The sequence below is a fragment of the Salminus brasiliensis genome, chromosome 11 (genome assembly GCF_030463535.1).
Source record: "Salminus brasiliensis chromosome 11, fSalBra1.hap2, whole genome shotgun sequence".
Taxonomy (NCBI): Eukaryota; Metazoa; Chordata; class Actinopteri; order Characiformes; family Bryconidae; genus Salminus; species Salminus brasiliensis.
The window spans coordinates 18,102,044-18,116,294 of NC_132888.1; the positions used below are offsets into that span (position 1 = coordinate 18,102,044).

General features: G+C 43.2%; 1 protein-coding gene across 1 annotated transcript in view; it reads right to left on the reverse strand.

Moving 5' to 3' along the window:
- The window catches only part of myo18ab (myosin XVIIIA b), a 125,578-nt gene that overhangs the window by 46,322 nt on the left and 65,005 nt on the right, over positions 1-14,251 (reverse strand). The window contains exons 16-23 of the mRNA XM_072691783.1: positions 13,622-13,814; positions 12,865-12,951; positions 11,264-11,405; positions 10,848-11,007; positions 10,353-10,539; positions 9,991-10,228; positions 7,406-7,515; positions 6,054-6,119 (exon numbers count right to left, since the gene is read on the reverse strand). Of these exons, the coding sequence (XP_072547884.1) occupies positions 6,054-6,119; positions 7,406-7,515; positions 9,991-10,228; positions 10,353-10,539; positions 10,848-11,007; positions 11,264-11,405; positions 12,865-12,951; positions 13,622-13,814 (1,183 nt within the window). The remainder of the gene's footprint in view (positions 1-6,053; positions 6,120-7,405; positions 7,516-9,990; positions 10,229-10,352; positions 10,540-10,847; positions 11,008-11,263; positions 11,406-12,864; positions 12,952-13,621; positions 13,815-14,251) is intronic.

Genomic DNA, 14,251 nt, shown 5'->3' on the forward strand with positions numbered 1-14,251 from the left:
TATGGAAACAAAATGGTTATTCCATGGTACAGTTCAAAGAACACCTTATTTTAAGAGCTTTAAAAGTGTAAGCCATGCACCTCACATTGGTATCAGCAGATAATTTGCATTAAAAATGTATTGTAATCAGACAGATGTTTAGATTTGAGAATATAATTATTCCAGATTTATTTTAGAAGTCCTAATTCACCTAAAATCACCTAATTATGATGGGTCATTCTGGACATCTGCGCTAAAATACTAAATATAAATACTAATGCTAAAATGCTAAATGCGTTTTATTCATTTGCTAGTTTTTTTAAAGCCTGTATATTTCTCTGTAATACTAATCCATGTAGATACAGACTAATTCCTAGATTTTATTCATGTTAATGTATCACCATCAGTGTTGGCACTGACAGAAATGTCAGCCCACAATTCCCTCATCGTGCGCACTTAAAAAAGGTAAAGTAAAGGTGCACGTATTTGTCACTGTACAGTGTGGACTGTACAGCGAAATGTGTCCTCCGCATTTAACCCATCTGGTAGTGAACACACACTCACACACACACACACACACACACACACACACACACACACACACACACACACACACACACACACGTGTTAGGGGCAGTGAGTACACACACACACCCAGAGCGGTGGGCAGCCAACTCCAGCGCCCGGGGAGCAGAGAGGGTAAAGGGCCTTGCTCAAGGGCCCAACAGTGGCAGCTTGCCGAGCCCGGGAATCGAACCCACAACCCTGTTATCGATATCTTAATATGCTTAGCAGTAAAAGTAACAGCCTGGTCGAAGCTAAAAGAAAACAGTACTAAGGACCATATAAGGACACAAATTTGAAACACAAAATTGATGTACCATAGTCTAAATACACAAATAGAAAGTTCTACTGACTATGATGTGCGATTTTTACTGTAGCATTTTAACTGTCTGATTAGGGATTCTAACTTAAATTGGGTTGGTTGTTCTGGCTTTACTGTATGTGAAGCACTAAATATTAGATCATGCCTGATAGCAGCAGACTCCATATTAAATTACTCAGGCCGACATCAGGACATCCCTATCGGAGAGCTGTATTTACCTCCTGCTGTTTCTTTAGTATGTGTATGTATAATGTAAGACACTTAGGCATAATTGACAAATGAAAAACACTGATGCATAGGGATACACTAGTGCATGGAAATCTATATTTTCTGCCACAGTCGTTCAGGTCTTTCTTCTAGCACAGCTCTATAAAAACAATCTCTGCAGGGAAGCCTTCTGGGGAGCTTGAGGTTTTCCATATCAAGCTCTGCCAATGCACCGTTTCCCTTGCAATTTTCCACTCTGTGACGAGCGTGTCAAGCTGAGGCGCAACAGCACAAGTGAGAAAAAGCTCTTCCCTGTTTTCTGATTTAATAAGAGAAGGCTGAAGCGATCCAGTCTTCTTGTTTTTCAGTGTTCGCTTTCATCCATCCCTCTGGACGCTAATTACTTTAGCATATTTTTAGTATTAATGGTAGAGTCAGGCCCACTTATTATTACATTTGCTGCCTTTGGTGTACCATTCATTTTATACCTGGAGTGTGGAGGGAACTTGGCTGAGAGAAAAAGGCCTCTGAGAAGTTCTGAGGCCACAGATTCAATTACTCCACCTCTGTGAGGATGGCAACAAATGTCTCTTGATTGAGCTTTTATCTGCAGCTGCTCCGGAGCATAATCTTCCTCTTCGGATCAAAGCCAGGGAGACTTTCTGTGCCGCATGTTGCACTTTGTTGTTATTACAGCCAGCCTGCTCTCTCAGAGCACATCTTGTAGGAGAGTGGAGGGTTATGGAAAGATGCCATATTGATGTTAACTTCAACTGAGCTCAATGCCTCTTCTCACGCCCCCAGTGCAATGTAAGTGAGAATAAATCACAATATATTTAACAGCACTCTCCTTGCTATGACCTCAAATTCCACATGTCTGTGTCTCTCGCAGAGTCACATTAAAGCTGCGCAAGTTATAAGAGCGGAGTTCCAGAGTGAAGATGCACACTTTCACATTCACACTACCTGTCTCAAGACAGGACCTTCTCATCTCTGGGGTAAACTGAGATCCGGTTCTCAATGCTAGTGAATATCCAAGGCATTAGAAGAAGATCTTTTAGGTCCAAGTACAAGCTGCTAGGTGGAATCAGACCTCTTGTTCAAACTCTCGATCGGATCGACATCTAAGCAATATGGAGGCCAGGGCAACACCTTGAACTCTTCATCACACTCCTCAAACCATTCCCGATTCACGTGTCCCGCCTGGCAAGTAGCATTATCCTGCTGAACGAAGTCACTGCCATCAGGGAATGCCATTGCCTTGAAGCAGCATGTCTGGTCTGCAACAAAGTTTGGGCAGGTAGCACGTGTCAACTTTATGTCCACATGAATGACTGGACCGAGGTTCACACTCTAAGCATCCTGGTGCCATCATTTCCCCAGGTTAATGGTGGACTCAGCCACTCGCATGATGCAAAAAGTAAAAAAGGGCTCTCCAGCCCAAGCAACCTTCTTCTATTACTTGAAGGTCTACTTGAAACAATCGCGAAACCCATTGTATCCGCTTTAGCAGTGGATAAGGTGTTGTGAAAAACTCCTACTGTAAACATTATTACAGAATTTTGCCACAACATGTGCCACAACAGCCTTTTAGTTGGTCCAGACTGCATTATGGTATTTGTTGTCACTGCACATCGACGAGCCTAAATGAACCACACCCTATTCCCAAACTGCCTGTTTTCTCACCAATGTCCAATGGCACTTATTATTTTTGATAGCCCACAAGCCCTGCATTTTTAGAGATGCTCCAACCCAGTCGTCTGAACATAAGGATTAGGCCAGCGTCAAAGTGGATCAGGGCATCACTGCTGCCCATTTTCCCTTATCCAACAGGTTGACTCAGAGAACCAACTATTTGCCCACAATAAAATACATATCCCCAAGCCTTAACATGCCCCATTAATGTGTTATTAACTTAATTTGTCAGTTGGCATATTGTTTTTACTAATCAGTGTTTATCCGAAGTATTAAAACTGGCCCTAATAATGTGTTATTATTTGGTTTAAAGATCAGTACCCTCGAGTTTTACCAAAAAGTCTCTCTCATTTTAAAAACACTATTATGTTTTTCTGCAAACCAGAACCGTAAAGTGCAACAAGCTGGATCCCTTTATTCGAACACAAAGAAAGGAGGAAAAAACAACCTTGGTGCCATTTGTTGTTAAGATTCTCATTGTGCAGAACATCCATGCCTGTACCCGTTCTGTCATACAGTATGTAGGCACAACTATTATAGCAAATTACATCACCCTAAGAAGTCTCTGAGAAGACACTTTCTAGTTAGCTGGAGTAGTGTGTTGACACCCTCATTCAAGAATGCTGATGAAACCACAGAGTAACATCAGGGGGAAGGGTGGGGTGTATAGAGGGGTGACGTGGGTCAGAATGCGGTCCTGCCAGGCTGCGTGGGTGCTGTACTCTGGCCTTTGACTGGTCATTTCAATATGGAGAGCAGAAGGTCAGCATCGATGTATGAGCATAAAGCATTTTTCACACAGAAATCAGAAAGCATCTTTCCCCTCATAACCCAGAGAACGGCATTCCTCACTTGGAGAGGGAAAACAATCTACAATGGACGAAGGCAAAAAGAATGAGCCTCTTTGAGACTCCAAAAGGTTAACCCAAGTGCCATTCAGCTTTCAGTTTTGCTGGACCAAGCCTGTGACACTGCCCAAAAAATGAGTTCCACTCCATACATCAAGCCTTAAGGCTTGTGCTAACCAATCTATGCCTGGATGCCTGTTGAGGCTTTCTCTCCCAACTCCTCCAAACTAATGCCCTCAGGGTAAAGGTCATTTGTAATATTGTTATTGTTAGCATGTGTAGAGCGAGGGTGGGGAAAGTTGACCGTACACAAATGCAGAACATAATGAGCTCAGTTGCTCTGGCAAGGGATCACAGCATTCAGTTCGGGTGTTCGCCCCTGTGAGCTGTTATGCACTAACCGCTCTGTCTTTTCTCTCTCAAATCATCAGGTTCTACTTCCATAACCGAGGCCTAAGCCGAGCCACTATGAGGTTGTGTTGCTTTTGGAGGGTTATGGTGGTAAGAAATGTTCTATAGTCTATAGTTGAGTCTGTGTTTGAATTAAAACACCTGCTTTTCACCATCCAATCAAATCCCTGATTTGAGTTATTACTGTGTCCATAATGATTTTCACATGTCCTGTTTTACTGAGAAATATTTCACGCTATGGAAGAAACACACATTCTGAGTCACCTTAACTTTAAGAATGTAAAGCTATTTAGCCTCTGGCCGGCAGAGAGCACTGCATACTTATTGCTCCACTCTAAACTCTGCCTAAATGGACAGTCATTGGCTCCTGGAACTGCTGAAAGCTTTCTTTTTTAATTTTTAGGCAACAGCAAACTGTCCTTGTGAACACAGCAACTAAACACCACACTAATGAAGTTGCTTCTTAAATTCCCATTCTATTTTCCACTTCATTCCATATTATCCTTGCCATTCTTGCTCATTTTTATCCTCTTTCAGGCTGACAGTTTTTTCCAGAGCACTTAAGATTTGGACCTGCATCTACACAATCAGTGCAAAGAGGTCTTCTACCTGTGGTGCGCATACTTGAGCAGAGATTTCCCATTTCCCTCCACACTTAATCAGCTATTTATCAGCCTGTCGGTATGTTGGCTATCCTTCCTGGCTGCTGTTCTCCTTTCTGAAAGCACAATGGCTTACTGCACTGATTGGTGTTTGTTGTGGGTTACTGGCGCGTGCCAAGGCAGAACAGCCAAAACAGGGAGCCGCCGCCTGCCAGAATCCATCACTGCGCTGCGAGAGACGCACAAAGGAAGAATGCACAAACTCCGCTGTAATTGCAGGAAGAGCAGGTTGAGCGCATCCAGGTCTTCCAGGTGCCGGCCAAAGTCATGCCTGCTGATGGTGAGAGGCAAATACAGCCTAATTGTCTTTTGCACTCAGAGGACCCAGCAAACAACGGCTGCCAAAAGCAGGAGCCCCATTCCATCTGCAGTGTAGCCGACTAGCCCACAGCAGAGGTCTTTTCTCTACAGGGGGAAAGGAAACACAGCCTTTTGCCAGCCCCCCTACAGCATGCTTTTCTCCAGATGTGTATGTAGTGGCAGCAGGGATTAGAGGCTGCCTGGTTTGAGTGGCGTAAGGGGAACTGTACGAGTGAGAAATCTAAATGGAAATTATACCATCTGTTCACAACTGATCCTACTGACACAGGCTGAATCTGTATGCTACATACTTTACTTTACGCACTGATCTGTAACATATGACGTGCATAACGCAAGAATTCGTCTTACCCAAAGATTAATGTCACCGTTGTAAAAGAGACACTTGCAACTTAGATTGATGTGGTATTTTTTTTCTGAGACTGATATTTACAAGCAGGCTACTGGAAACATAAAAATAACAAGTGAAGTGTGATTGAGTGAGCGAGCAAGTGGGAATTTCCATGAATGTAATTAAAGCAGCATGGAAGCAGGGGATATGTACACATATTCAATCTTTTATTTATGTGGGTTACAGTAATGATAGCTGCTGTTTAAAGGAAAAATACTAGCAGTGTAAAGGTACATGTCTTCGTACCGTATCACCACACTGCAGACCTCACGGTTCAGTGCACACAGCCGTATGGAGAATGCATGGTATGCAGTAAGCTATTTTCATTTTACACCCATTTGGGGCAGTTTCCTATTGCACCCATTTTGGGGAAGTTTTGAGGCATTTTCTTTCCCCGTCTGTTTTGGTGCTTACTAACAGCACATCGTGCAACTCCATCCAGTAAGACTCCAAACAAACCAGCCAATCTAAGCAGATCTTATGTTTATTTTTTGTTTCATAAGCAGTCTATAAGGAAAGGAAGGGGTTTTATTCTGAAGCAAAATAACAGGGTTGTAAATAGGCTTCCAAGTTAAATGACATCCAAGCATTTTTTGCCCCAACTGTTACAACGTAGGCCTGCTAGCCTGCACTGTGTTTTAGAAGGCAGTACTCACCCTGCTCAGGCCCATATTATAGCTGCTTTTCTCCAGTTCCAAAGACTCCAGCAGCTCCTCCACAGTCTGGAATACATACACACAAACACACACACAGTGAGACATTCATGGAAAGTCTGCCTTATGGCACAAGAACACACCATGTCACAGCCCTGCATGACTCCATGGCGACAGCGCGTTGCGACAGTGTGTTGACAGAGGCCCTCTCTCTACATTCATTCACCTTGGGTATACGGGGGCAGAAATCGCTGTCTCTCTGCCTCCGACTCTTCACTTCGGTCACATTTGAAGGCTCTCTGCATGGCAGAATGTCATGTGAATAAACCACACTGCAGCAAAAGGACCAGCCTCTCCATCAACTGCTGCCTCATGGCCAGTGCCCACATACGGGTGTTGGAGAGAGGCTGAGGAACACACTGAGCAGTACTGGAGTGACAGCCCCTCCACAGAGCTCTCAGTGCTGCTCAGTATGAACAGGTCAGCAGTGAAAAGGGCCCTCAACTCAGAGGGCTTTTGCCTGGTGATCAGACAGAAACCAGCCATGTCATGGTCACATGCTCTTTTCAGGCAAGTAAGTGGGGCACTTTCATAGATTTAAAAGATTCAACACATTGAAAAGATGCTGCAGTATGTTACTATACAGTCCAAGAAGTGTGCAAAAAAATATACTAAATTTGGGCTTCTTATAGTTTTAAACAGATACATTATACGGACAAAAATACCTGGACACCTGCTCATCTGCTAAGTGTGTTAATGAGGTCAGGATGTTGGATGATCACCGTCCCAGGCATAAGGCAGGGTGCCAATAGGTTGATGCGTATCTGTTGTAGAGAGTCCTCCTCGATTGCCAATACTTCTCTACAGGGACTAGACAAGCTGTGTGTGTGCATTTGCACATCTGTTACAGCAATGGATGCAACTTAAAGCAGCTGAATGCATTCATTACAAGTGGTGTCCTGTTCATGTTGTTCCTCATGCCTCAACACAATTTACCCTCCTTCACATAAATAACCCAGTACTGCACTTAACACAATAAAGCACTTTCAGCCCTTCGGCACTATAACAGTCACACTCCGCTTGGCCTTGAGGCCCCCATTCTCCTGAGGTGGACTAGATGGTACTGATAGAGGTGTCACTAGAGCCTTTGATTAAAGTGGTTTTATTGTTCCGTTCCGAGGGACTAAAGGAAGAGAGATGAGCAGTGCAGACCATTACTCAACACTATACATCAGAGCCCCCAGCACTGTCATAATCAATTACACAGCAGAGCAGCTAATGGAGGAAGAGCCAGGATGCACATAAACACACACACACACACACACACACACACACACAGAGTTTCAATGACTCACCCTCTTCTCGTCTGTCACAATATAGTTGCGTCCATGCTTTTTGGTCAGGTGGGGGGCAAGTACATCAAACCGCCGGCGAAACTCGGAAAAGACCATGTGATCGGGGTAACCTTGGGGAAGAGCGAGGTTTATGAGCTTTACTTGGACACTATGAGAGAATCATCTCAACACAAGGACGAGACCGGTGGTCAGCATGCCTTTTTGAGTGCTCATCTCCACTGTCTAGACATGCTGGACAATGCCATATTATGCTTTTAGCTGTACGATTTCTATACAAACAACCTAAGAGGAAATCCACTGAAGATATTGGTGTTTTTGTAGCATCTTTTCTGGTCCTAGATAATCAGAATTCAGCACAGTTTGGTGATTTCTCAGGTTAAACACACCTGATCTGTTCATTATTAAGGATTTGTCAACGTCAAAGGCCAATCGTTATTTGACTGATGTACAACATAACAAGAAAACCTGTGTACTAAAATGCATATGTTGGGGTTCAGGTCATTATAAACACAAGAATACAGACCAGGTTTTACCAGTCTTTAACGGTGCCGTATTGCTTAGCCTATGCCCACTGCAGCCTCAGCTTTCTGTTCTTGCCTGGCAAACGTGAAACTGATGTATCTTGGATTATCCCACAAGGTCGGCCGTGTTGTGCAATAAGAGACACTTTTCTGATCTTCACAACTGTTCTTCACACCCAGAGCGGTGGGCAGCCAACTCCAGCGCCCGGGGAGCAAAGAGGGTGAAGGGCCTTGCTCAAGGGCCTAACAGTGGCAGCTTGCCAAGCCTGGGTATCGAACCCATAACCCTGTCATCAATAGCCCAGAGCTCTAACCGCTGAGCCACCACTGCCCCTGTTTAGCTCATTGGATGCTTTTCTTTATTGCATGATTCCGAATAAACTATAGATTGTTGTGCCATGCAGTTTCACTTTGAATATTACATGATATGAATACATGTGCAGGTGTGCTAGGACCATATTGAGCAGGAAAATCATCAATACGTGCTGGACTCTGGTCCTCCAGGAGAACTTGATGATGCTCTGTTCTAATATCTTTAGAGACAATGATATTGGCACTACTATGACTCCACAGTCTCAGCTACTTTTCTGGCTTTTGTTCTCATGGAAAACTGGAGGTTAGATCTTAAACTTTGTCATTCTCCATCTGAAATGCTGACTACAAACACAGATGCTTGTCAGAGTTTATCTACTGATGTGTGCAGGTATCATTCTTTATAGCCGCAAGCCACTGACGGCATGTGGCGATATCTGTGATAGATAAGCAATAAAATATTGTTCTTTCAGACTTTGCTTTCTTATAATCGAACAATCTGAAACCAGGCAGTGCGCCATAGTGGCAAAGACTGATGTTCTGCACTGTAGCTGATGTGTTCAGGTAAGCAAAGAATGTGCAACGTAGATAACTAGATATAGATCATATATCATGCTAGCAGCAGTACTCATTATACCACTGCATGCAGACAGGGTCTGGTCTGTGTGGGCAGAGTAAATTTACTCTTCGACTGTGTGTTTTATTTTACCATTTTTAAGTGTCAGGACACAGATTTAGACATACTGTATCGATATTCAATCTTCGTTTAAACAATATCTATAGATGAAGGGGATATAACTGCATCACTTCTGTGAAAACAATGAAAATGTGACTGTAAATAACAAAAAAAAAAAAAAAAAAAAAGAAGGATGCCAATTCCTATGGAGGAAACCTATACTCCATATGACTGAAACAGCCTTAATAAGACATTTCCTAGAACCTTTTAGCAGTCTCCGACATCAACAAGGATAGGTTTTTCCCACTCCTCCAAGCAGAATTATTTCAGCTGTGTGACGTTTCAGCTTCAGCTTTTGTACAGACGGTCTCTACTTCTCCTCAAGCTCCTCTAATGCAATAAAGAATTCCTAGTGGATTCTACGATGGACAGCTATCCAGGCCCTGTAGCAGCAAAGCAGCCCCAAAACATACTGATATTTCCGCCTCCACAAAAATTAGCATGATTTTGCGCCAAATATGTCTTCTGTTACTGTGCTGAAATAATTTAACTTTGGATTTGTGTGTCTAAAGCACATTGTTCCACAAGTCCTTGTCAAGCAAGGGTTTTCTCCCTGCACACATCCCATGAAAATTTGCAAACTTGCAGTCTCCTTCTTTGAGTAGATGCATGTTCTTTGGGTGTCCTTTTTTGACCCCCCCCACCCACACACATGATTTATTTCTTATACTGCAATGTTTAACAAATGAAACTATAGAAATTCAGTGGAATTCCTCTTCAACACTAATAATTCATAGACGGTTCTGAACACAAGGACACCCAATCCAGTGCTTACAGCCTGCAGTGGCTGCTCGAAAACTAAACAAATGATAAGACCACATTTTTAAAGGTTATCCTAGCCTTCAGACAAACAAAGTCCCTCATAAAAAATGAAGCACACCTTTTGTGTTTCTCTTTGTTGTTGTTATTGCCAATCTACCCTTGAACTGCACTTGCAGAAGATTTTTCACATCAACAAAGGGAACACGCCATCAACAAAACATCAAACGGTCTAGACGCGCAGGCTCATGTCCTACCTTGCCGGTATATGCGCAGAGCGTCCAGCAGTTTGGAGCCTCGGAGCTGAGCGCGGAGCAATCCCACGTCCAGTTGCATCAGGCCGGTCTCGCAACTCTCTCCATGGGACTCGCTGTCCCCAGAACGGGGAGAGGGAGCCCCCAGCACCCTCGGCTCCGCACCCAAGGCCTCTGATTTGGGAAGCAAGCAGTGCACAAAGTGCACCCTGGAGCGCCTCACTGTGTCTATGAGAGCATCCTGCAGAGCACAAACACACATAGCACAGCTCTTAATAGCACAGTGTGTATCAATATAGCTGCCGAACTGGTATTTATGTCTGTATCATGCAGCCCTACATTCTAGTAAAAAGCTTTGTACAGACCACTTGCAGCTTGATCTGTATACAGAGGGACTTCTTCTTGACAGCAGCCATGCCAGTGGTGAAGGTCTTCCTCATGCTGGTGGCTCGGCGCAGGGCCAGCTGAGATCCGCCCTCCAGTCCAGCGATAGAGCCGGACAACACCGTGGCCCCTCCAGAACGCCCCATAAAGAGGCCACTGATGTTCTTCCTGGGTGAGAGACATACGCAGCAGGCAATTAGGACAGATAATAAACAAAAATACATATGTATTGTTTAATGTGCATCAGTTCAACCTAATAAATGACTCACTGTCATTTAGTTTATTAAATCCAACAGTAATTCTGTTTAAATAATACACGTTATTGCCTTTATTATGTTATTATATTAGATTTATTGATATGCTACAAATGTATATAATTCCCTCAAGTAAACTCAAAGCACTATACTATCACACTGATTACAAAGGTCTCTTCATTTGGACCCAGATGGTGTATTCAGGGGAGGGGGGGGTCTTACTTCTGTGAGTCCTGCAGCAGTGTGGCAGCATTCTGCGAGGCGGGGTTCTGCTTGGCATGGCTCAGCCAGCCTTGAGCGTTGTACTCCACCCAGTCTGTGCCGTGACTGTGTCCCAAAAAGAAGTGATGGGACTTCTCACTCTTCAGAAGCAGGTTGGGGCCTGGAGGAGAGTATCGTTGAATATCGTTGCAGTGTACGCAAAAACCTTGTACAAAATAACCTAACGTTGAAATTTTTCCTAAACTTATAATTTTAACTTTACAAAAATCTGCTTGACTTTCAATGAAGTCATTTTGGAGCACTATCCAAATCATAAGTAAGAAGCACAGCTGCACAGTTTTTTTACAAGAAGTTGTGGAAGAACTGGGCTGCATTTTGGCAGCGTGGGAGGTGTGCATGCGTGCAATGATGCTGACCTTTGGTCTCCCCCTCTGTGGGTCCGTAGTAGCTGAAGAGGCGCTCCAGCAGAGTCTCCTCAGAGCCTCCGGGCTGCAGGGCCTCTTCCTCCATCAGCCACAGCAACCCCCGCGCCTCGTCCGTCCGCGCCAGTGTCCTCACCTGACACACAAATTAGAATTTTAAAAACCATAATACAAAGTGTCTACAATTTGGGAAATACATTAGTCATCCGGTCATGCATAAATCAGTGACTACATCAGCACCAACCAACAGTTACAAAACAGCACATTCACATACAAAACACACACGCACACACACACACACACACAAACGCACTCACTCACAAAGTAGTTAATGTCAAGCCACGACGTCCTGCCGAATCATCTCAGCACAACACGGCAAAAAACGAGCTATTAGCCTTGGACTCCTCATTAAAGCCTCATGTTAAAAGAGTAGCTCCAGGGCAGACAGGCAGGCATTTTTAAACTTTGCACTCTGGCTGTCCACTTAAGCAATTAAAGCCAGTAATGGCTTGCCACGGCTTCTCTCTCGCTCTCTTCTTATCACTTCATATTACCGCGCTGACACGTCGCAGCAGCTGTTATGCAATTGTAGTCGAGACCAGCGGTGGGTATCATTACAGAAAGGAGCAAAGCATTATTAGTTGATTTCAGAAGACTACAAATGAAGGTGCTCTACACTAGCTTACGGGGGACACTTTTTTTGTCAAGTGCAAATAGGACTGTCTTAGATTTCCGAAGCACAGTCTGAAGCAGAAATGAGCTAATTAACTTCTCTAGACCAGCTGAACATATTCACTATTGGTTTCTCAATACTGGGCATGCAAAATCAATTAGTTGCTTTGTCAAAACGGACTCAGACATCAAGTGATATGGAGCAGATGTTCACAGTCTGGTTTGAAATTGGGGAGAATTTTAATTGGAGAAGTAAGTTGTGGGGCCACACGCCTCTTAGCAAGGGTTCAAAATAGTAGTTATGTGGGTCGGTGGAGGTAGCTTGTAACAACACCGCCTTCCCTGTGGCTGATTAAGGTTGTATTCAACAGCTAGGCAGGCGTATATGGTGTATAATACACCAATAAGAGTGCTTGGGCATGACTCTAAACAATACATTTGCCTACCTGGAGCGAGCGAGAAAGCTAGAGGGAGAGAGAGCTTGCAAGGGAGAGAGAGCAAAAGAGCGAGAGAGAGCGAGACAGACACAGACACACACACACTCATATACTCTGTTATTATTTTGTCTGCCACAGGAGGAGGGAATAAACAGCCCACTTACTCATTTTACTACAACAATCAGCTTAAACAAGGTTTTGCTTGATGTAAAAGCTGGCAGAGTGGCATTCACTGGACACAAATTCAATTGGTAAGAAGTGCCTCTACAGCCACAGTGTGAATGACCACAGAACTCTAAACAGCAGTGTTCATGATGTGCATAAAGAGAAGAGGTGCAGTCATGCAAGTGGCAGCTGCTGCTGAGGCTGTACAGCACACTGCCTGCAGGCACAGCTCCACAGAGACAGGTGGGAGACAGATCACCATACTAATCTGCACATTACTGGAGAGGCAGGCAGGCAAACTGGAAAGGACGAGGTGCTTACCAGAGCTTGGGCCGAGGCCTGGTCTATAGCTGCTACGGACAACGATGTACTGGACTCTATGTCATCTAACGCAAGCTCTATGTTTTCCTAAATGGGGACAGAGGGGTCATTAGTGGACTATGATTAGGTTGTGACTGATTTTCATGTTACGGGTTTGTGAGTACATCAGATTTCCAGATTTTTCATCATTCAGTTTTCTTTGCCCTGTGACCAAAGAAATGCAGGGCTTTATTCATCCGAATCAAAGCGTAAAAAAGTGCTTTCAAAAATGTGAGTCATACTAATGCTTTAATCATTTTTTTGTCCTTCTGGATCACCTTGGTTTTAGCTTTCCTCTCTTACTGAAAAGGATTTTCAGGTTGCATCTTTCACTTTTAAACACTGGATCTTGGGTAAACTTCTAAAAGGCCATACGGTTCATCAGTTAGTCTAAGATCAAACAATACTATATATTCGGTTTAATATACATTATATATATATTTTTTAATTATATATTTTTTTTGGTCACAAGGCAAGTAATTTAACAATCATGTAAAAATCAAAAAAAAAAATAAAACATAAATCACAAAAATCACAAGTAAATTATCCACAATTTAGATCTATGTAATTCAATACTATTTAAAAGTACTGTAAAAATGTAAAACGTAAAATGCTTGACTATTTCATTTGATTATAATTTTTTTATTTAATTATTTAATCAATTTGAGGAGGGGGGTATTTTTTCCCCGCTTAAGCTCCTCAATCTCCGCAGCTGTACCTCCTTGTAACGCTCCAGCTCCTGCACAAACGTGCGCTCATGGAAGAGGGTCTGCAGGCGCTCCTGAGCATAGTTATGACACAGCTCCTCAAAGGTGGCGCCACGAGCCTGTTTAGTCAGCCGGGGGTTCTGAAAGCCTGGTGTGTCCACGATCAGCAGAGAACACAGGGAGTGCTGACTGGACTTGAGTGCTCTGAAACACATCCACACACAAACACATCAGTTATCATCATTTATTTATGCATACCCTACATACATACAGATTTATGCCTATCCTTTTTTTATATATTACAAAAAAATAAAAGAACTATAAAATTATAAAATGTGACTTTGATGGGAAACTATGCGTGGATGAATTCATGTCTGCAACCTGTATGAATACTTTATAGTGGCAGTGGCATTGTGCTACAAGCATAAGAATACAAGCTTCATATTAGATAGATTTATTAAAATGCATTATTTAAATCCATCTTATAGACACATTCAGAACAAACTTCAAGTAACTTAAAGTAACATAAATGAGGCCCCAGAAGCATTCTAACATTATGTTGGTTGTTCATTCTGTGACAACAGTTAAATTCTGTCATACACACTACATGTACAAATGTTTGTGGACACCCCTTTTAATGA